The 23,727-nt window shown below is 42.6% G+C and overlaps 1 protein-coding gene across 1 annotated transcript in view; it reads left to right on the top strand.

Moving 5' to 3' along the window:
- Positions 1-22,698, top strand: part of IGSF22 (immunoglobulin superfamily member 22) — a 32,924-nt gene extending 10,226 nt beyond the window's left edge. The window contains exons 7-23 of the mRNA XM_053393344.1: positions 136-313; positions 2,660-2,773; positions 4,348-4,510; positions 4,702-4,974; positions 5,907-6,191; positions 7,078-7,202; positions 8,427-8,568; positions 9,122-9,418; positions 10,130-10,432; positions 11,083-11,256; positions 12,460-12,588; positions 14,313-14,609; positions 14,992-15,080; positions 17,543-17,735; positions 18,058-18,357; positions 20,089-20,415; positions 22,412-22,698. Coding sequence (XP_053249319.1) covers positions 136-313; positions 2,660-2,773; positions 4,348-4,510; positions 4,702-4,974; positions 5,907-6,191; positions 7,078-7,202; positions 8,427-8,568; positions 9,122-9,418; positions 10,130-10,432; positions 11,083-11,256; positions 12,460-12,588; positions 14,313-14,609; positions 14,992-15,080; positions 17,543-17,735; positions 18,058-18,357; positions 20,089-20,415; positions 22,412-22,479 — 3,457 coding nt within the window. The 3' untranslated portion in view covers positions 22,480-22,698. The remainder of the gene's footprint in view (positions 1-135; positions 314-2,659; positions 2,774-4,347; positions 4,511-4,701; positions 4,975-5,906; positions 6,192-7,077; positions 7,203-8,426; positions 8,569-9,121; positions 9,419-10,129; positions 10,433-11,082; positions 11,257-12,459; positions 12,589-14,312; positions 14,610-14,991; positions 15,081-17,542; positions 17,736-18,057; positions 18,358-20,088; positions 20,416-22,411) is intronic.
- The last annotated feature ends 1,029 nt before the right edge of the window (positions 22,699-23,727 follow it).

Genomic DNA, 23,727 nt, shown 5'->3' with positions numbered 1-23,727 from the left:
TTTAATTATCCTGGTTTCCCTCTCAAGAGCCCTGGAAATTATAGTTTTGCAAAGACCCTGACGATTTTCTGTTAGAAGTAGATGAATAAATGCCACATGACTGCCACATGACCTGTTTTGTGTGTGTACACACAGGGGGCCTCCGGCACAAAAGAAAAAAGAGAAGAGGGTGGTTAATGAGAAAGAAATGCTGGAGATTCTCTCCAAGGTGCCCAAGAAGGACTTTGAGAAGGTCTGCATGGAATATGGCTTCACAGATTTCCGAGGACTTCTTAAAAAGCTGAAGGAGATGAAGAAAAAAGTAGAAGTTGAGGTTAGTGATGCTTTTGGACACTGAAATGACATTCTATCTCTGTTCCCATGTATACCATAAAGAAGTCTTCTGTTTCAATTCGGCTGCAGTTATTTTATTCAGGTTCATGTTGTCTTATCTATATGTCATGGGAAATATTGGATCCAAGAAAAGTGGAATTCAGACTCTGGGCATTAAAAAAATAGAAAAATAGTAATAATAATGATAATGATAATAATAATAATAATAATAATAATAATAATAATAATAATAATAATAATAATAATAACAACAGTGTGTGTGTGTTTTAATCCTGCCTCTTGAAAAATATTGCCATGATACACTTGTATGCAAAATTTGTTGATGCAAAAACAAAAGATTGGATCCAATGGTGCCCTTCCATGATCAGAAAAATCTTTGAGTCACTGAAGCCTTCTGCAACAGAAGTTGGGATGAGGGTGTCAATCTTGACTTATTTCCACTTCCACCCCACACTGTTCCAGAGGGTGGACCAAACCTCCAGAGCAGATTTCAGAGGGCGGAGTGGGGGGAAAGAGCCAAAAGTACCCTCACAGAACTATGTATCCAGAGTCCTGTTCCATTTAATGACTAACCACTTTTGGGTGGCATAAGCCTTGGTATATTTGTGATACTTTATGATGCCACAGAACTCTTGGCTCTACTTCCTAAACATGCAAACACAAACCTCCACACTGTTGGTATATGTGAAACTGAAACTAGTAGTCATTCCTTATCTATGCAGTGTAACGTAAACAGTCTAGAACAAGGGTCAGCAAACTTTTTCAGCAGGGGCCAGTCCACTGTCCCTCAGACCTTGTGCAGGGCCGGACTATATGGGGGGGGTGAATGAATTCCTATGCCCCACAAATAACCTAGAGATGCATTTTAAATAAAACACACATTCTACTCATGTAAAAACACCAGGCAGGCCCCACAAATAACCCAGAGGTGCATTTTAAATAAAAGGACACATTCTACTCATGTAAAAACATGCTGATTTCCGGACCGTCCGTGGGCCGGATTTATAAGGCGATTGGGCCGGATCCGGCCCTTGGGCCTTAGTTTGCCTACCCATTGTCTAGAATAAAGTGGCTTCAAAGTCAGGAGCATGAGGTAATGTTCATGCGCAGAGGCTGGGAGAAAGATATGTGTTTGTTCATTTTCTGTAGGAATATTCAGGGAGGCAGGAGAGGATATATTGTTTATTAATATCCTTCCTAACTTGTGTTAGCAAGTTCCTTTACTTAGCAGAGTTTACATTCCCCTTTTACAGGCACAGCAGTTAGCTGGTTGCAGGCTTGTGTAAGCCTCTCACTATCATACAATTCAGTATTGAATTGTATGTTCCTGGTAAGTTCCCTTTTATCCTTCTTAAAAGAATAAAGATACGACAATCTAATTTAAAGTCAATAAAAGAAGTTTACTCACATCAGTTCACAGTCGGATCCCTGAAGGCAGACTTAGTTACAAATATGTACATGTGGATCTACCCCATATGGGGGAATAATCCCAGTGACTGCAAGCCAGCAGTCACTGCAGTTCACACAATGAAAGGAAGATGGAAAAGAGAGAGTGTGGCAGCATGTCTTGTCCTTTTGTTACCTGGACAGGTAAGGTCACGCCCACCTCTAGTGACTTGCAAAAAGAAGTATGCTCCAGCCCAGGAGGAACAAAGACGTTTCAACTGGCTGGGCCAAACATCCCCTTGCATGTCCACTCTAGGAAAACAAGGAATGTTGTACTTGACTGCTCTCAGTCGATTACATCCCACATTTTCTCTCTCTGCTCTTCTCCCTGCTGGGAGGGGGAGAACCATATCCAGATGCGAACTGTCCTAGCAGCATGCTAGTGATTGATTTATGGGCTACTGATGTACAGAACCATTAAGCTGTAAACCAGCAATAAACCTTACTGCCTGAACTGTGGGTGTGAAGTGAGTTTATTGCATCAGTGATTGTCTCCACAAAAGGCTTGACAACATTGAGCAGTGGAGTATGCAGAGGAACATGCTGGACACGTGAGTTGGAAAAGATACAAATATTCAACACACACAAACAAAATGAATAATAGGCCACAACAAGAGAGCATTGTAATGAACAGAATTCAAACTTGAGTTAAACAGCGGCTAAAGGATAGAAGCAGAAGGTATTAGCAATCCTATTTACTAATGAAAATTGGACTTTTAAGGAGAATGCCTGAAGGTTAGGGCAGTTACAGCATAAAAACATAGAATCTTTAATGATAAAAAAATAAGGTTAGGACATAGGAAATCATTTGGAATTGTGATTCATTCTCCTTTTTTGAAAAGAAATTATTAAAGATTTTCTTTGGTTAATTTCTATTCAGGCCGTAAAAATTCTGAAGCCTCTGGAGGATGTTTCTGCTAAGGTGGACTCTACAGCAGTATTTGATTGTATTTTAGAACTGAGGGATGCCAATACAAAGAGGACGTGGATCAAGGTAGGGAAACACCTTTCTTTATATTGGCTGAAACAAAGGAAGGCGGTGTGTGAGATTTTCAGACTAATGAATGGAGGGGTATCCGTCATAGGTTTTCCTCTAAAGCTGCCTTTTTGGCTAGCTACTTCTATAAGCCCATTTAATTCAATGCAATACATTTTATATTCCAAGAGAGAAAAGAAGGATTGTTAATTTAGCCACACTGTAATGTGTGCCAAAAGGAAATTGCATACATTTCTTTTCCTAATCCTCATTTACCTACCAATATGCCAGCTATGGCATACTTCCAATAATTTTATAACATCACTATGATGTTCAGTTGAATCCATGCATTCATGAATACCATGCTGACTGCTTTGTAGCATTGTTTCCCCATTGTTACAGTTGCAGCCAGTTCATGAATGTGTAGTTATCACTTAATGACTGGCATGTGTATATAAATGTCACAAATAGTAGGCCCCTCCATATATCTTTTTAATTGTGCATTCATGATGATGTGTTCCTATGATACTATTGACACTGTCACATATGATTCCATTAGTAGTAGTAGTTTCATTTATATACCGCTTTATATTTTTAAGGGAAAAAATCTCAAAGCGATTACAACCAACATTAAAACATCAAATAAAACAATCCAGAATAAAACATAGAATAATATCAAATATAAAGTACTAAAAAATAGTCCAGTAGCACCTTAAAGGTAAAGGTAAAGGGACCCCTGACGGTTTGGTCCAGTCGCGGACGACTCTGGGGTTGTGGCGCTCAACTCGCTTTACTGGCTGAGGGAGCCAGCGTACAGCTTCCGGGTCATGTGGCCAGCATGACTAAGTTGCTTTCTGGCGAACCAGAGCAGCGCACGGAAACGCTGTTTACCTTCCTGCCGGAGCAGTACCTGTTTATCTACTTGCATTTTGACGTGCTTTCAAACTGCTAGGTTGGCAAGAGCAGGGACCAAGCAACGGGAGCTCACCCCATTGCGGGGATTCAAACCGCCGACCTTCTGAGGGCCAGTGTGGTGTAGTGGTTAAGAGCAGTGGACTCGTAATCTGGTGAACCGGGTTTGGTCCCCGTTCCTCCACATGCAGCTGCTGGGTGACCTTGGGCTAGTCATACTTCTTTGATGTCTCTCAGCCTCACTCACCTCACAGAGTTTTTGCTGTGGGGGAAGAAGGGAAAGGAGATTGTTAGCAGCTTTGAGACTCCTTAGGGTAGTGATAAAGTGGGATAGCAAATCCAAACTCTTCTTCTTCTTCTCCTTCTGATTGGCAAGCCCTAGGTTCTGTGGTTTAACCCACAGCGCCACCACCTTAGAGACCAACTAAGTTTGTTCTGGGTATAAGCTTTCGTGTGCATGCACATTTCTTCAGATATTCTTCAAATATAAAGTATACATTCAAAGCAACATAATTGATAGGAAACTAATATACTATCTTAAAAAATTTAAAACAAAATATTACCAAAGGAGGCCAAGTACAGAATGCACATTTAATACAGTGCCCAACCCATATTTGCATTATGGGTGCATGTAGCTCTTCACTTCATCATTCAAAGCTTTCCATATTTCCTTTTTCCAGGGTGATGAACCTTTGCGTCTTCAGTATTCCCTAGGAAAATACGAAGCAAAGCAGATGGGCACTAAGTATATGCTGTGCATCAGTAATGTGACTGAAGCTGATATGGGCACATACAGTTTTCAGGTGGGAGATAAGCATCTCTCTGCACGATTGAAAGTAATAGGTAAATCTGATCTTTAATTGCATAAGTTAAATCATATGCTTATGGTGTGTACAAATCACAGTAGTCTTTGTTATTTGTGTAGAGTTGCACTGATGAACTCAGGCAGAGAATCTGGCCTGTACTGTGGAGACATCTCTGTGGTTGAGCACACATATAAGCAAACAGTGAAGCCTCGTCATGTTTTTTAACAGATGAACCCCTGAAGTTTTTGGCAGACCTGAAACCTTTGACAGTAACTGAGCGGCAGACTGCTGTGTTTGAGATCCGCCTTTCCAAAAAGGTGCCCAACTTTGCTTGGAAGTTCAATGGGAGAGAGCTGAAGCGCGATGACAAGTATGAGATCATCTCATCAGAGGATGGTTTAACTCACACACTGAAAATTAAGGATGTCCGTCCAAGTGATGTGGGTGCTGTCACTTTTGAAGCTGGAGATCTCGCTACTAAGGCTGATCTTTCCATTCAGAGTAAGTGATGCTGAAACTGTATGTTAACTATTGCCCAAGGTATCCAATTATTTTTTTAAAAAAACAAAGAACTGGAGTCAGTGCCTAAGTGCATCACATTTTTTTATTGCTGCAAAAAATTATTGTGCTTTCCTCTGCTGCCATCGTCTTGGATTCCTATTCTAGTATTATGTCTAAAATACTAAATAGCCTATTGGCTTTACTGATTCATCTTAATTAAATTCAATCTAAAATGTAAAAGCAAGGACTTGAAGGGATTTTTGCTATGGAAAAGAAGAATGTTCTGTTAACAGTACTGTTTGGTGGTTTGAAGAAAAATGGCCGGGGGGGGGGGGGGCAAAATCATTTGTACAACCCAGATTTGATTTGTTCTAACATATGATGGAATTGTCACTGTGTTGGCTGGGCTGGTTCCCACATCACTTTAATCCACACTTTAGCTTAACTGTAGTTTAAAGGTCAATGTGTAACATGTTGGTGCATGGAACTAAAACCATGGCTGCTTCATTCCCTCACCCCATCCTCCTCCTGTTGCTGCCATGCTGCTGGGGACAAAGCCATGGTCTGGCTTAGTGCTGCATCCAAGTCTGGGCTCATGGTTTGAGTCCCCCAAGCAAAGAGCAAATGGTAAGCCAAGAACAAAGCTCGGTTACAGCTCCTGGTTTGTTTGGAGCCCAGGCTTTGTAAATATCCTACAGTTAGAAATATGGGTATTTTTAGACTACAAATCAATTTGAGTTTTCATCCTCTTTTTTTGGTGAGAATGGTACCTCCACAGAGTACATTCACAAAATTCCAGGCTTTGGTTATCTCTCCTTTAGCTTACTTAGCCCCCTATCAACACACTGTTGTTGGCCTTGACTTCCTGAAATCTGGTTTGCTTTCTGTCGAACTCCATACAGTCCAATTTCTATCTCTTCTTTCCTCTCAAGGAACACCAATTAAGTTTGTCAGAAACTTGAAGAATGTTCGAGTCAAGGAGAAGGGCAAAGCTTGCTTGGAATGTGAGCTGACCACTAAAGATGTTACCTTGAAGTGGCTGAGGAATGGACAGGTGATTGCAAGGACTAACAAGCATAACATGACCCATGAAGGGAAGACGGCAGAGCTGATCATTGATGATTGTCAGTTTGGTGACTCAGGAGACTACATGGTGGTTGCCACGCAAGAAAATGACCCCACAGAGTACTACAGCACCTGTGTTGTTACTGTAGAAGGTAAGGGTGGCCAGAGAGTTTAGTAAAACAAGTTTCAGCGGCATTGTCAGATGGCATCACATGGTTCTTGAACTCAAGCCACACATGACTTCCATGTGATCAGGGGTGCAAATCTGCACCTTGTATTTTTCAGTTTGTAGACTTGAATTTAAAATGCTGCTGCACATGAGGAGCCCAAGTTGTCACCCCCGGATGTTAATAAGGACATGCTATGCTTTTATCTCCCTTTATAACCTGTTCTGAATCGGCCTTATTGTAATGTTGCTTTACTCTTTTATTGCAAGTTTGCAGCCTGCCCTGAGATCATATGGTGAAGGGAAGGACATAAATTCTCTTGTAGTTAAAATAAAATGAACGGGGAAGTGAGCAACTGTTGAAGAAAACCTGGAGGAGCACTGCTGCAGCAGGGTCTGCCCCTTCCGGCTTTAAAGACCCATGGGATTGGAACTTTGCATCTCTGGGTGTGGAAGCACAGAAGCACACACACTCAGTAGCTCGCAGATTCTAGACAAAAGTTTCCAGGCTGATCTGATGTGGTGGGGGGTGGAAGTGCCCCTACAACAAGAAGGGGAGAGTGCTGTAGCTCAGCAGTAAAGCAAAGCATCTGCTTTGCATGCAGGAGGTCTCATGCTCATTCCCCAGCATCTCCAGGTAGGGCTGGGAATATCCCCTGCCTGAAACTCTGCTGCCAGCCAGTGTAGAGAATACTGGGTTAGATGGACCAAGGGTCTGACTTCATATTAGGCAGCTTCCTATATTTGTTTGTTCCTAAGCAATAGTTAGCTAACTAAATCTGCAAAAAGTGTTCTTGCTTATCTTGTTTGGCATTATCTGCTCAGCATCATTCCCTGCTTGCTGTAACTGAGGGTGTTTCCTCTCCCTTCAGAGAGATTTGCCACAGTAAAGAGTGGCTTATCGGATGTCCAGGCTCCAACAGGGGATCCAGTAGAGCTTTCTGTTGTCCTGAATGATGAGAAGGTGGAAGGCGTTTGGCTGAAGGATGGTAAAGAGGTATGTTTCTATGGTGTAAGCAGAGGGACTTGCACATCTACCCCTGCACATCTACCCCAGTTAATTGATGTGACCTTTTGTAGAGCCACAGAAGAATTAGCAGCCATTTTCTCATTAACATACCAGTCATAGGAAGCTGGGAGCATGGAAGAGACCAAGGAAGCCAATCACAGTGTAGTCACTTCAGCATTTTCTCCTTGGACAGTGAAGAAACTAAGGCTGGCCTTAGCAGTTGTAGACAATTGTTTTCTGCAGTCCCAACTGTCTTCCCTTCTGATATTTCTCATGCAGGGATATTGCATTTTGTCAATAGCAGGTGTGGTATGTTTTGTAAATAAAGTGACTACAAGCGGGATTCAACTATTGAGTCTTGTCAGTGGAAGTCCTACAGAAGGCACATTGGGGAGGAGAGGGGGGACACCCCATTGTGCAAGCAACTTGCTTATGCAATGGGGCATCCCCCCTCTCCTCCCCAATGCGCCCCCCTTGAAACTGACTTCGAGTAACCACTCGAAGACAACTTGGGGAGGGAGCATTCTGTCTGGCAAGCCAAAATGCTTGTACTGATAGAATGATCAGAAGAATGCAATGCTGGATCCCTCCCTAGGAAAATGTGGTTCTCCATCCTTGATGTCATTGCTTAATAGAATGTGATTGTGCAGGGGTCAATGCACCGACTGCCTATTCCCTCCCCTCTCGATGCCACAGCATATTGTGGCTCAAGGGAATTTTGAAAAACATGCTCTTGAGTCTCCTTCTGCTATGTCACACCCATGCTTATTTTACTTTCTTTAAAAGTGGCAAACACTAGCAATGCTTTCCTCTATAGCTGTGATAAACGTTTGAATCTTCCATTGTTGTTGGGTTTTATTTGGTTATTTGAAGGCTGTGCACTCTCCTCCTACCATGCTGGAGTACAGGTGTGTCCCTTTTTAAAAAAAGAAATTAAATGAAGACAACAATGGTAGAACAGCTATTGCAGCACAGCAAATCCATGTGCATGCATACAGATACAAAAGCACATCCCTTATATGTGGAGTCATAGCATAATAGAAGTGTAAAGGTCAAGCATCCATGACAGATGGCCATCCAATCTCTGCTTAAAAGGGAAAAGGCTTCCTTTAGAAGCTTTAGAACTTGCCTCTTACCTATTAAACTAGCAAGTGAGTTCCTGTTTGCCTTTAGAACTTTTAACAGGACCTTTCTTTTTAACCTTTCCTTTAGATTACAGATATGAGAGGAATCCAAATTGTCAAGCAAGGGGCTGTCCACAAGCTGATCATTGACAAGTTGGGAGAGGACACTGAAGGAAAGTACACTTTCAGAGCAAAAGGGGCAGAGAGTGAGGCCACTGTCAGTATTGCAGGTACAGTACTCCTGTCCCCCCACCCCCACCCATGTAATTTCAGCTTGTCCGTTTCCTTCGACCACTCCCTCTTCCTGCCCTAGGCCTTAATTTCAGTAACACACATGGCATCCTAGACATCAACCTGATGTCATGACCAGGGCTGTGAGTGTATTGCAATTCTGCAAGTGTGTAGAAAGACACCGAATGTAGTGGTTGGCACAGAATTCAGCTTCCTGAGAATCTAGACTTGCATTTCTGAATCCAAGGGTTCAGACACAGTTAACTCCCCAAACCTTGATTAAGTCTAACTTTTATTGGACCCAGGAATTTAGGGTGCTTCACACCCAAATCATATGTCTGTGTGTCTGTGTATGTATATGTACATGTATCACATCTCTTCTGAGGCCACCTTAAACTTGGAATTCTATGGCTAATGGAATGTATGGCTGCAGGGACTTAAACTGTCATTGATGAAGACCATACAATGAGGCATAAAAGTGTATGAATGTTGCTAACGTGTCCTTTTGACTGCAGTTTTCAGACCTATTTTTCCATTCTCCCCCCGCTCCAGATCCCCCTTTTATTGATCCATCTGTGCTGGAAGCTTTAGCTGCTCACCCAGTGACTGTGAAAGCAGGGCAGACAGCCAACATCAAAGTACCATTCAGGGCCAAGCCCCTGCCCAAAGTCACCTGGTTCAAGGATGGCATTGAGGTAACCGAAGAAGACAGAATAGAATTTGAAAGGACCAATGACCAAGCACTGCTCACAATCAAGAACTGTGTGAGGGAAGACAGTGGCGCTATCTTGCTGAGGCTGAAAAGTGATTGTGGAACAGCCACTGCTCAACTGCACCTCAATGTTATTGGTAGGTCCTGGGATAATCCTCTAGGGCAGTTCACAGTACAATCTGAAGCATATTTAGGCTATAATCCTAAACATATTTTCTCAGGAGGAAGTCCCATTGAACTCAATGGGAGGTGCTTCCTAGTAAGTGTACTTAGGATTGTAGCGCTGACCATGGGGCTTAGTCCAAAGTAAGTATGTGTGTGATCACACTTTGGTATCTTAAAGGGTAGACAAAAAGTAAGGAACTGAATCTTCCTGCACTAAAAGGACAGTTGCCTGTCACAACCTGATCTTGTGTTCTTCTGCCTGGAAATAAAATCCTACTGTGTTCAGAGGGGCTTAGTCTCAAGTGTGTGTAGGACTGTAGCCTTAACTCTGCTTTTGCTGAGTTTCATTTTTGTCCATTATTTTAGAGTTAACCACACTCACTGTACCCATGCTTACTCTTCAGGAATTGAAGGCCCAGTTTCAGAAATTTGCTACAGTGTCATAAAACAGGTGACGGGACCTTGAGATGCGTTCCAGATTCCTAGTTTCTCAAGGATCATCAGGTGGCCGTTTTTGAGGACCATGGTTCTTTAGTTTCTGCTGGTAGATGAAATTAGTAAAGTGACTTAGGCTGCTTTGAATATGAGGCCAGGCTTGTCGAACACCTCTCAAGAAAGTCTTGATGAGTTCCGAACGGTTGTGACCATTGCCACTCTCTTTGCAATTTCTCTGTGTGCTTCAGACAAACCAAAACCACCACAAGGGAAAGTTGAATTCCTGGAGAAGACTGGGAAGTGTGTGAAAATGAAATGGAAAGCACCCAAGGACAATGGGGGCAAGCAGGTGACCCACTTCATTATTGAGCGGAAGATGGTTGGGAAAAAATCCTGGACCAAGATTGGAGAGATTGACAGCAAACACACCACTTTTGCCACAGATAAGGTAGAAGAGGGAAAACCCTATCAGTTTCGGATCCTGGCTGTCAACTCTGAGGGTGTGAGTGAGCCGCTAGAGTCGGAAGAAATCTTCGCTGGGGATCCTATTGGTAAGTACCTGGCCTGATTCTGTTAGATAGATTGCCATCTGGTTGCATGCTTAGAGCATTAAATGATGACGTTTGCCATTGTCCAGTGGGGATTTTTTAGGCTGCTGCTGGCCTTATCTTAAGATAAGGTAGCACATGAAGAGAATTAGTAAAACATTCTCTTATGAAGGCTCAATTTGCAAGTTTCAGTTTTGGTCAAAATCCAAGTCATTACATTTGTCAGGAAGGAATGTTTACCTGGGGCAGAAATCATGTTGAGTTTTAGCATCTTAGCCAATTCATGGAGTTGATTTAACTTTAATCACATCCCCTTTATCTACTTAATGCTACGTCTGGTCTGTATATCGTGGGATAGTATGTTTGGACTTACTGGGTAGAGATGGTCTTGCCTGAGTCACTTCGATTTCTAGAACTCCCCTTGGTGGGGGTAAGAACCCTTTTTTCAGCCTGAAAGCCTTATTGACAACTTTCTGGGGACTGTGTACCAGTGGTCGCCATGGCCAGAAGTAATGGGCGGGTGTAGGCGCAGAGGCAAAAGCGGGAACAGTAGAAGTGACTCTTGCCTTGATTATAATTTCATAGAAAAGCAGCTAAGAAAGAAAAGGCTTCCACTGTAGTTCTGATTTCCTCTGTCCTCAAATTCTTTTCAGATCCCCCAGGTCAGGCATCTCAACCTCAAGTTACTGATGTTACCAAAGATGCGATTACTATTACCTGGAGTCCTCCAGCTAAAGATGGTGGCTCTCCAGTAATGGGGTACGTTGTGGAAAGGAGGAAGAAAGGCAGCAACCTTTGGGTCCCAGTGTCCAAAGAACTCATTCAAGGTCAGAAATTTATCCCAACTGACACACATACACTGCTAAATATAATTACACACACACACACACACACACACACACACACACACAAATTGCAACTGTCAAGAATGTAAAGCAAGATGTGGTGTATTAGTCTCTAAAGAACAAAGTGTTTAAAAAAAAATGGCCTTGCTCAGTCAGACCAAGATTCATGTAGTTCAGTATAAACACAACCTGGAGCACAATCTAGGGACTCAGAATACCTGTCTATTATGTTTTTACTAAGCGCAAAGCACCTGCCGGTAGATACTTCACCAAATACAGGCAGCGACCATTTTAGGCATGTCCAAATGATGTGTCATCGTCAACATGCAGGTCCTTTTGGACCAGGAAGAGGGGGAAATGGGGAGCACACTTATGCATGATCCACTGAAGCACATGGGGGTCGGGAACGTAACCCCTCATGCAAAATGGTCATCTCCTGTATATACATTTACTCTGTCCAATCCCACTTCCTTTTTTACAGATGGCTCAGAGTTAACAATTTCATCTTAACTTTCGAATGGTAACTGAGCCACACAATTGGTCTTGGAAACCACCTGACTGTTGATCTCACTACCTGATTTGTCCTCTGTTCCCTTGGTTAGCTGAAGTTCTTTTCCTCTTCTGTTACCCATTTGGAAATCCAGAATGCGTCTAAGCTAAATACAGATATGCAAACTAACTTAACGGCATTTGGGATGTTACTGAAGTGAAGAGGGCATTGTTCATTTGCCAATGTTGTTGTTCTGCTTAATAATCTGTCTTGAAGGTCCCTTGAAGCCAAATGGCAGCATTAAAATAGTTGGGCGAATAAATACAGTGTACAATTACTGTGTTCCTGAATTTGCTCCTGTTTTGTTTTGTTTATAATATGACTCTTCTGTGCACAACTGCTCTGTATTTGCTGCTTCTGTTAACATTGCATTTGCTGCATGTCAGCTTGAAAGTCTGTGGTGGGGAAGTGCTCCAAGTGTGAAACTACTGCAGACTTCTCTTTGTCGGCTGGAAGCTGTGTTCGTGGCCAGAAGGTGGCAGCAAAAAGCTGCAAGATGCCCCAGTTATATAAAATGAGAAACATCGTGTCCCCTTTGAGTCCTAAAGAGCGATGATCACTTGAACATTCTTCTGTCTGGAAAACACCTCCTCTCTAGTAATTATGATACCTGTGTTCTTCTGCATTCTCTTTAGATACGAAATGCAAAGTGGATGGCTTACTGGAAGATACAGAATATGAATTCCGTGTCATAGCTGTGAACCGAGCGGGGCCTGGGCAACCTAGCAGTGCTTCAAACTCAGTTGTGGCAAGAGATCCCATCAGTATGTCCCTAACATTGATCTGTTCCTAGTGTTCCATAAATATGTTTAAAAAACAAGAGGTTTGCTGTGCATGCAGTGAAACATGGTAGACTCCTGCAACAACCATTCCCTATCTGGCTATTTGTTTCCATAACCAGTTTCAATAACAATTTCGGCAGGTAGCAAGGTGGCCCTTTTTCAAATAATACTGAGAAGGCACAGCTGCTGCTATTTGTTTATGAATTATTAGACCAACACATATCATGGATTATACCATGATCTTCCATGTACTATCTATTACACAGGTTCTCAAACCTAATTTCTGCCCGCTTGAAATGGCTGGTCATTACTGAAGCCTATGCATTTCAAAATGGTGGTTCACGGGCAGTCAGTCACAAAATGGTGGCAGACAGAGGAAGAGTTTGGTATATAATCAACTGGCAATTACTGATAACACTTTCTGCTGATATCTGATCCATCTTTGAAAATTGCTAAATTCTTCGCCATGGCGTTTCATTGTGACAAGGAGTGTCACAGCCCAGGTTTCCGCAAGCTAAGTACAAACATTTGCTCTGGTGGTATTGTGACTCAGTCTCATTATTTTGGGCAGAATTTGCTGATTCAGAGGCTGTAAGTGAAGACTTCTTGTTTTATGGTTTCCCTTCCCAACCTCGCATGTCTCAAAGTAATTTTTACCCATCTCCTGCAATTTCGTCTTCCATGTTCCTTTCACCCACCACAACCTACTGCCAGTTTCTTTCATCCCTCCTCCCTGTCCTTTTACATTCAGTTCTGTCTTCTAAGCAGGACTTCTTTTTCCTCCCTTTCCTTTCTTTTCCCTGATTATTATTATCAACCTTCTATGTCACTTTCCCATTTCCTTTAACACCTCCTCTGGCGCTTTTGTATCAGAGTAAGGAGGTTGACCTTCCTTCTCCCCACCCCCCGAACTTTTCTGTCTCCTGGCCACCTTTATTTAGCATTGAAGGCCTAACCAAAGCTTGCCCTGGTCCAACCCAAAGGCTATGGAACAGCTATGGGATGGGATAGGCAAGTGAGAAGGCATGGGGCAAGCCAGTTGTGGCACTGAGGCCCACTCAAAAGTGGCCCAAGGCCCACTGGTGGATCCCAACCCACTGTTTAAAAAACACCGATCTGTTCCATAAAATTCTGCACACATGTGCTCAGACATGTTCTCTCTTTTCCACAGTCACACATTCAGTCTAATCTAAGCTGCCCCACCAGTGCAATTTGGCTTGGAAAAAAAGACTTCTCTTGGAGCCAATAGCCCATGCGCATGCATGCACCCACATGGATAGCCTTCATGAGATGGCCTATAACTAAAGAAGAAGATCCAATTGAGATATATCTGAATTTTAGAAAAGAAGAATCCAGAATTATTAAGGATGCACAAAGTCTCAGGAATCACCAGCATCGAAAAACATTGTGGGAAGGAAGGGGTTATTGTTTTTTCATTTTCGTTTTAACTTCTTTCTTGTGTTTTAGCTTGTATTTTATCCTGTGAACCACCCTGAGATCTTGTGATGAAAGGTGGTATATAAATCTAATAAATAATTGTTAAATAAATGCAGACAGCAACACATGATTAGTCTTTAAGGTGCCAAAGCATCCATTGCTCACAGTTGGAAGGCTGGGACTGAATGTTGCACCAGGGCAGAGCAAATGTGTTTAAAACGGTATATGCAGCTGTGCCTTTAAAGTGGATGTTTTGCTATTTGTCCCAGAGCCTCCTGGACTGGTGAGAGGTTTGCATGTAGCCGATTCTTCCAACTCCAGCATTTCCTTGGCCTGGCAGCAGCCAGAGGAAGGTGATCCTCCGTCAGGATACATCCTGGAGATGCGAGCTGAAGACACCAAGGAATGGTCCAAGTGCACCAAGATCCCAATTTCTGGCACCAACTATACAGTGGGAGGACTGCAGGAGAGGCAGAAATACTTCTTCCGGATTCGAGCCGTGAATGAAGCTGGAGTGGGAGAGCCAATTGAGTTAAAGGATGGAGTTCTGGCCATGCCCCCTCCAGGTAAGTCAGTGTGCATAGACTCCAACTTCATGGGGACTGCGTTTGCCTTGAGCTCCCTTTCCCCCAAAGTGGAAGGAATGCTAGCAAGATCATCTGGTGTGTGTTTTGTGGGTTGAGAACTTTGCCCCAGGATGAGAACGGAAATCGCACACTGGCGGCACGGCGGCAGCGGGAGGCCCCATTAGTGGTTAAAAACGGTTTTGGGTTAAGAACGGACCTCTGGAACAAATTAAGTTCATAACCCGAGGTCCCACTGTAAATTTAACTGTAGAGACCCAAAGTGACAATATAGGTAACAGGGAAATGTGTGTTTTCTGATTAATAGTTTTAACTACTTGCCCCCACCCATATTTCTCTGTTGTTGTCCTGGTGTGTCTTTTAGCTGCTCCGAAGTTTGATCTGAGTGCCAGGCTGAAGAGTCACATGGTTGTTCGCGCTGGGACTGCCCTCTGCATTCATGCCTCTTTCACTGTAAGCTGCTCTTGCTATTCCATCAGGGAACTTCTGCCTTAAAATTGCAGTGAATGCTTTTTATATCCCACTTGCAGAGCTTTCCAGCACCCATAACAAACCGCAGATCCAGGGATGCTCTGGGGGAAAGCCATGTGCTTTAAATGTATGGTGTGGTGATGAAAATATGATTTATTCACATATGTACTCCATCCTGAATTTGGATGGAGGGAGTCCAACTATTACAGTGTGGCCATCTCAAGAGGGGCTTATTCCCCATAACAGTGCAGCAATGGAGTCCAAGGCACCTCTCCCAGCCTGCCTTCAGCCAGCCAGCCTAGATCCTTCTACCCATTTTTCAGGTTTTGCAAGCCTAGTGCCAAAGGCCCCAAACTCTTCCTGTGACATCATGCCCAGTTATCCTGGCAGCCTTCCAAATCTCCTGTCTCTGCCCCACACCTCAAGGCAGGGGATGAAGGACAGTTTTATTGCATTGCCGATGGCCCTGTATTGTTTCTTAATTTGTTTCCTTTGCATAGTCTAGCCCAGGAATTCCTCTGCAGCTTGTATTTTTCATTCATATCCCAAATAATTAAAATTCTACCATTTATTAATTTCTTCTATTCCCTAATAGAGCCTGTTACTTCATATTTGTAACAGTACATTAACCGCTTAAGGATTTTGTAAACTATTGGTTTATAAATGGATTTCAATAAATAAATAAAGTTTAGTTTATTGATTCTATTTAACAAACTCATATGTCGTAGTACTCAGGGCACCTTGACCTAAGTAAACAGCAACATTAGGCAACTATACCCAGTGCCAAGTTTGCTGAAGCAATAATCATAATGACATTGATGTTCCTTCCTTGTTATGATCTGCCGTAGTCAAAACAAAATAAAAGTGCTAGGTAAAGTATGCCGCACTTTTGGCATTTAATCTGATTGCTTAATTTTATTTTCATTACAGGTAGGTAGCAGTGTTGGTCTGCCGTAGTCGAAACAAAATAAACAAATTTCTTCCAGTAGCACCTTAGAGACCAACTAAGTTTGTTATTGGTATGAGCTTTTGTGTGCATGCACACTTCTTCAGATACACTGTTTCACTGTTTTTGTTTCAGTGTATCTGAAAAAGTGTGCATGCACACGAAAGCTCATACCAATAACAAACTTAGTTGGTCTCTAAGGTGCTACTGGAAGGAATTTGTTTATTTTCATTGTTTGGCTTAAGTTTCTGATATGCTTGTGTTTTTGTTTGGGTACTCCGTTTATGTGCTGTAGTTTCTGTATGTAATCTGTAATCACACATAATCAGTAATAATAATCTATTTCCTTGCCAGATCAGTTATGGTTGCTCTAGACTTCCAGTAACAGGAAGTTATGGCCCCAAGAATTTCCTTATTTCTTTAATTGCACTTCCTCTTTGCTCACTAACCTTGTTCATCCCATTGATGTCTGGACACTGTCTAAAACATTATTATAATTCTTATTAAATCTTTTATAACCTTCTAAAAGGGTCTCCAGTTTTTAATGGAGGAAAAGGTTTTAAAACAAAGCAAATATCAGATACATAAAGCACGATCACAAGTATACTTTGCCCCTAAGAGATCACATAGGCAACCTTCCCAGACTAGGAATAATTAGGTAGGACTAGTAGAGAGGTAGCATTTGAAACATGTATGCTTCTCTGTTAAAGTACTCACAGTAATGCAGAATAATACTGATTGGGATGCCAGACTAATCAGGGCTTTGCAAACCCTATAATCTCCTCCTCTCTGCTCAAATCTGTGCCATGAAGCTTTATCAAGGGGGATCAGGCAGTGCTTCTAAGAAGAGTGGCTTATTGAATGCGGGTTCATTAAGATTCTCAGGTTTAATTCTGGGTGATTTTATGTCTAAGAAGTTGTCCGGGTTTGTGTGCATGCATGCACATCTTTCAGCTGTTGCCAGTGCTTACAGAATCACGGGACTGGAATAAATAACTTAGCAAAAAAAGCTATCTCCTTCCATTGCTTCCCATGCCCATTTTTTTGCCACTGTCTCAAGAGTTCCCACCTTCCTTCAGCTTTTAGGGTTGACTGCTTGCAACCGAGAGAGTTGCCTTGTTCCCTTGAAGTCTGGGGTAGCCCTTCATGGTGCCCTCCGTGTGTTGTCAGACTCCATCTTCCATCATCCCTGCCCACAGGTCATGTTGGTTGGGACTGATGGGAGTTGGAGTCCTACAACATCTGGAGAACCTAAAGCTAACCATTACTTGAGAGACGAAGCATCAGCCATAGTTTCTCCTGCCCATTTCTTCCCCATTCCTTTAATCTGCTCCTTGCCTTAGCAGCTACAGTAGTAATTAAGTAAGTAGTAAAAAACAAATGCACCACCCACAGCAGATGAAACAGAGTCAGATTAAAGGCCAGGGTGAAGAGCAAATGGCAAAAGCTATGTCTCCTGCTTAGGTTTGACATATTCAGCAAGTTTTGCTTCTGGCAGGGTTCCCCTCCACCAAATGTGGTGTGGCAAAAGGATGGTAATACCACAAGGGGAAGAGAGAGCATCACGAAAGGCAAGAACCACTCCCAGTTCCTCATCAGCAGCACCAAACGCATGGATACTGGACTCTACCGTATTGTACTCAGCAATGACTATGGAGAAGCCCACTACGACATTCATGTGCGAGTGACAGGTACAAGAGTGTGTGGTAAGGGCTTGGGGTGGGGCGAGCCTGTGAAACTAGATGAGGAATGAATGCCAGCCTCTTGACAATTGCTGAGCCGATCAACAATTTGAGAAGAAGTTCTAATGCAGGCAGTTGATTGCCAGATCACAGAGTACAGGCAATGTTTGCCATTCTTAGTTTAGCTTTTCAAGCTTAAAACCATCATGGGTATGCTGAAATAGCATGACACTATCATTCCAGAGGGAGATGCTGCCCTCCAAATAAATGATAGAAGACCGCAAACGGAGAAAGATGAAACACTGGTTCATACTCAGTATTTCTGCCTTAGATTTCCCAAGGCCTCCTACTAACCTGAACCTGTATGAAGAGGTGCCAAACACGGTGTCACTGAAATGGGATCACTCTCCAGACATAAAAGAGGATGGAGGTGCCCATTACGTCATCTTGAAACGCGACACTAGCACAGCCACCTGGTTCACGGCTGCAGAGAAAGTTTACAGCAACAAGTACACTGTCACGGGCCTGCTTCCTGGCAGGAAATATTTCTTCCGGGTTATTGCCCGCAATGAAGTTGGTGACAGTGATCCTCTAGATTCAAAGGATTCCTGGCATATCAACAAAGACAAAGGTAAGCATCTATGTCTGCATAAGTAGCCAAATAGTGTTTTTGTTGTGTCTCAGCAGATTGAGGCTCAGTTTGAAATTTTGCCCTGCTCTCTGAAGCTGGAAATGGACAGAGAGTTGAAAGTAGAAGTGTTGCCAAAGTTCATTATTATGTGGTTTGGAATAAGAATCTGTCCAGCTCAAAATGCCTAGATGTCTTATGAAACAAGGGTTATTTCCCCCCAGGAAGTTCTTCTCCATTTCAGCATGTAGAATAAGATTCTGCATAGGTTCTGTCATGCATTCCAGGTAGCGACAGCACCTTATAGGTGCAAGCACAAAAGTTTTTCCATGGAAACCCTCCCTGGGCACTGAAAGTAAGTGAACTGCAGAGCTAGCTGCTTTATAGGCACATGAGCAAAAGTCCTTAAAGTTGCCCCATTCCTCTTAAGTCATAGACAGCTGTCTATGACCCAGCCAAGCAGCCTTTTGTCTGGAGAGCAACTTCCCTATTTTAAATAGCACTTCCAGCTGTTTCTTGCATATGTCTCATGCAGAGCTACAGCATCTCTGTAGACCCATCTAGTCCAGCATTCTTTCCCCTGCAAGGGCTGGACAGATGTTTCCAAGAAGCCCATTTGTAGTACATGAACATGACACCTCTTGCCCACTGTTACTCCCTATCAACTGAGGTTCACAGACACTGTCCCTAAACCTGAAAGCTCCACACAGCTATTATAGCTAACAACATTCATAGGCCTACCCTCCATTCGTTTGCCTAACCTTTTAAAACCATCTAAGCCAGCGGCTTAGCAAATTCCATTAATATATTAATTATATCTTGTGTGCCTCCCATGTCACTGAACCACACTAGTTAATCTATCTTAATGATAGCTGTTAGCTGTGTTCAGGAAAACCTCCTTCTGAAAGAGCTATATATAATGTATATGCTGACAACTCAAGCACATTGCAGGTCAGCAAATACCCAAGCAAACGACATCATGCCTCCCTTTTCTATTGTATAAATGCTGCAAGAATGAGGCCTAGGGCCACTTAAAAATCCTGTGACATAGTCACATCAATGTACAAATGAAGAAAAACTTCTTCCACTTAAACCCATGCAAAATTAAGTTTACCAGAACTACCTTGGAGAAAGTTAGCCATTGGATTCAATGGCCTTCCAAAAAATAGGGGGGGTGCATTCAAGGATAAATAGGCATTGGAGAATAGGGTTAGAACAACAGAAGACAGTTTGATTCATATCCAAATGTCCACATGTCTGTGGAGTTTTGGAACTATTGTTTTCTGGCCCAAGTATCTCAGTTGCTAAAAGTGAGGCTGAGTTGAGTTGTCTTCAGGTGTTCCAACCCCTCTTTCCAATGTCATTTATTATTTCAGCAAACCTTTTAGGTAGAGATCTTTTTCCACTCTGCATCTGTATTGGAATTGATTTCAGATCCATCCATTGCTTAATTGTTTGTATGTTTGCTGCCCTGAGTTCCTTTGGCAGGAAGGACAGTATAGAAATTTATTAAATGAGTAAATAAAAGAGATCAGTAAGAAATGAATAGTTGTGACAAATAAATGCCCTGCAGCTTTTGAGGAAGTCCATGGCCTGAAAGCGAAGCCATAAGGCCATGTCAAGTATTTGAGGTTTGTATCTTCATACCATGGAGGCACAGCCAGCCAAACATGGATATCTGAATAGGAGGGAACCCCTTTGGAACCAGTATTGATTATGCCATTCCTTCAACAGAACTCTTCCATGCCAAGATAAAAGAATATCATGAGCGAGACTGGCGCCATGCCCCCCGTTTCATTACTCCACTGAAGAATCATGCCGTGCGCCGGGGCCATGATTGCACCATGAGCTGCGCTTTCCTGGGAAACCCCCGCCCTGTGGTTACGTTGTACAAGGGTCAAATCAACATCACAGCCAATTCCAAGTTCTGGTACAACTCAACTAGTGGCGTCTGCACCCTGATGATCCCCACTTGCACTGCCAAGGACACGGGAGAGTACACCATAGAGATTGAGAATGAGCTTGGGCAGGAAAAATGCAGCTGCACACTGACGGTGTATGGTAAGTTGAATTCCTTCCTTGGTGAAGGTTGGCGTAGTTAACAGAACCAGCTTATTAGTGTAACTATATTGAGCGTGAGAAAGCCAAACAGGACAGGCCCCCTCCATAATGATGTTCTATTGCAGGTGTGCTCTGCAACATGTTCTTCATACAATAATAGTGAATTTGTGGTGGATTTTTTCATTGTTCAGCAATGTTTCTATAATGCTATGGCATTCCTGCTGTCCAGAAAGGCTATGATGCAACAGAAGGAGGGTGGGGGGAGAACATTTGTGGTACGAAAAGTTATGGGATTTCACCTAGGATGTGATTGGACATGAAGCAGAATGGCCACCCCAAATCTTTGGCTGGAGCAATTAGCATTGAAAGGAAAATTGCATGTGATGGTTCTGATAGCATCATTAGCACAAATCATCATGAATGTGCAATAAAAAGGATATCTGGAGGAGCCCAACATGTGTCTAAAAGAATTAATTCTGCCCAAGTTGGTATTTTCTCATACTAGCCCTGATCTAGCCTGGGCCAGATCATTCATGCTGGGAATAAAAACTTGAATAACATCACCCTCCAGTTTTCCTTTTGGGGATTATTAAGTCAAAATTTCACAGAGCAGGTTGAAGGGAGAGAGGGGGAGATAAGTGGCATACAGGACGGGTGATCTATGTTGGGAGTCCTTGCTACCTATCTCCTGCCCGCCTGCCTTCTGCCCCTTTATTCCTCTCCTCCCCATGTGTCAGGATCCCTGGCTTGTTCTTTTTAAGTGAAAGCTGAGAGTGATGTTTCCAGGCACGGCTCAGAAAGAAACTGATACAGCACCAATAGAAGGGATCTATATTTGGCTGATACTGCTCAGCTTTATTTTTGTATCTGTGGCTACTACTTCAGCAAAACAGGCTGATGAGAGTCAGTAACAGCCTGCAGTTTCAGTTCAGTATCATCTGGAGAATGGAGAAGTCATCCAGCTTCAGCCTGCAGTCTGCATCATTACTTCAGCAAAAACAATGGTTCATTGGAAGTCACCCTGTGAAACTGCCTCCCACCAACCTTTTAAACTTCTGGAACTAGGGGTGAACAGATTTCTCATTTGTCCTATCTTCAGTTCTCCACATCAGTTTCAATTCATCTGCATTTCCATGTGCATTTCTCTTAATACACACATTGTGTGTACAATTTTGACTGATGCACACATTTTTTGCAAGGAATTTCCTCTAACATAATGACTCTTTGTATGCTTTTTTTCTATAAGTTTTCCTAATATGCATTTTTGGCACACATTTTTTGGTTAAAGAACCGCACTGCAATATTTGGGGAAGTGCTGATTTTGAAGGATAGCTGTTTTTTTGGCTCATGTATCATGTTGGGAAGTGTGAATTTCTCACCATCTGGAAGAAACAGGAATATATTTTCAGACTGAACAGTAAAATTACCTATCTGCATGATGATAAACTTACCATGCTACTTGAAACTTACTGTAGAAGTAGGCATGAATGGAATTCAGAAAGTTTAATAGACAGCCTGCCTGCTGGTGAGTCACTAGGTAATAAGTTTCAGACAGATAAGATTGTGTGATAGCATCAGTCACAAGCGCATGCTGAAATATGGGAGTGACTGATTTTGATTTGCTTCAGCTCACAAGTGTGCATGACTTCACCTTCCAAAATCTGTGCATACTGACACCAGTTGATACGTGTCAATTTAAAATTATAAGAGGCCGAGTTCCCCTTAACTTTTGTCAAAGTCTCTTTAGCTATTAATTTTAGAAGGTTATGGGGAGGGGGGAATTATTTGCCTAAAACAGAAGAAAGCCAGGTTGAGGGGCTTGTGACTCTCATTAAGCCCCCCACCCTCCAGTACAAGCACTGTTCTTAAATAAACATTCAGGGGGAGTACACACCTGCCACAAGCTCTTGACCTCACAACCCTGAACCGAATTTTCCATGAGCTCAGTAACAAAAAATCCACTAGTTGTTAATATCTGACGGCCTTTCTCTTTTAGATAAAGATGATAGAAGCCTCCTGGAATCAGTGACTGAGAGCCTGCAGAAGTCAAAACACCTCATGTGAGCAACACACAAAAACCAATTTTAAAGTCGGCTGAGTGTTCAGAATAATTATAGTTGCTGTGCATGGCTTTAAGTACCACAACTGTGTTACCACGTGTAGTCATTAGCCTGAAGATGCTGCTGCAGGATTCATTAAAGGCTGCCTTCAAAGCTTCATGATGGCAGATATGGTTGCCAGTACCTTTCAGAGAACTTGGAAATAAAGAAGATCCCAACAGAACTGCTTGTTTTTCTTTATTCCCACCCCACCCATCTCACAAACAAATCAGGATGAACACTCATTAAAGACCAGGTGTAATCTAACCTCTGTGTAAGGTTGTGCAAGCAAATCTGAATAAATAGAGTGTCTGTATCATTATTATTTTTTAAAAAAAATAAGCTTAAGCAATTGGAGCCAATTTAGTACCAAATACTTCTTCCTGATACCAAACCAATTTATCTGGTTTGTGGACCAAGCTAAATGAAATTCTTGACATCGTTAACTTACAGTATGGGGGTCTGGGCATATTGATTTAAATTATGTTTGAAGCAGATTCTTTAAGAACTTGAATGGCCTTGCCTTTTAAGCACATCAAGCTGCAGTTATAAACCTTTTCTCACATAGCAATACTACTGATAGCCCTCTAGTGATGACTAGGCACTTACCAGCCAGTGAATTCATTGAGAAAGGTTTAATAGTGGTCCAAAGGAAGATCAGGGACTGAATGTTAATCTCCTGAGTCCTGTTCACTTCATTGTGCATTAAACCACACACACAAAATGCAGAGCATTGAGTGTTGACATGGAGACATGGGAGCTGGCAAATCAGAGCAAATGTGCACATTTTGTTAGCATACACTTCACATGCTTTCCATAAATCAGAATTGACATCAGACCATGCCTGTGAACTGGTAGAGTACTGTTGAGAGGAGCATTTGTATGCATTAAAGTCTTGAGGCTGGTTCACACACTCACCCACGCACCCCAAATGGGCTGGGCATATATGTGCTACAGAGTGCAGGGTACAGATCTCCCCTCAATGACTGTATATGAAACACTCCTTGGAGGAGCAACTATGAGGCAGTTTTGGGAGCAGCAGAAGCCAAATGGCAGTAAATCCCAGCTGAGCTGATGGACTGGGACTTGAAGCTTTGCCTCTTTCCCTCTGAGGTGAAGATAGTTCTGGGAGGGCAAGAGCCCAGTCAGATGGGCAATGGATCAATAATAAAATTGTTGTTGGTGGTTTTCAAGCTGCAGTGGATGAGGTCAT

This window comes from Podarcis raffonei, chromosome 1, assembly GCF_027172205.1.
Source record: "Podarcis raffonei isolate rPodRaf1 chromosome 1, rPodRaf1.pri, whole genome shotgun sequence".
NCBI lineage: Eukaryota > Metazoa > Chordata > Lepidosauria > Squamata > Lacertidae > Podarcis > Podarcis raffonei.
This window is presented reverse-complemented; position numbering and strand designations above follow the sequence as displayed.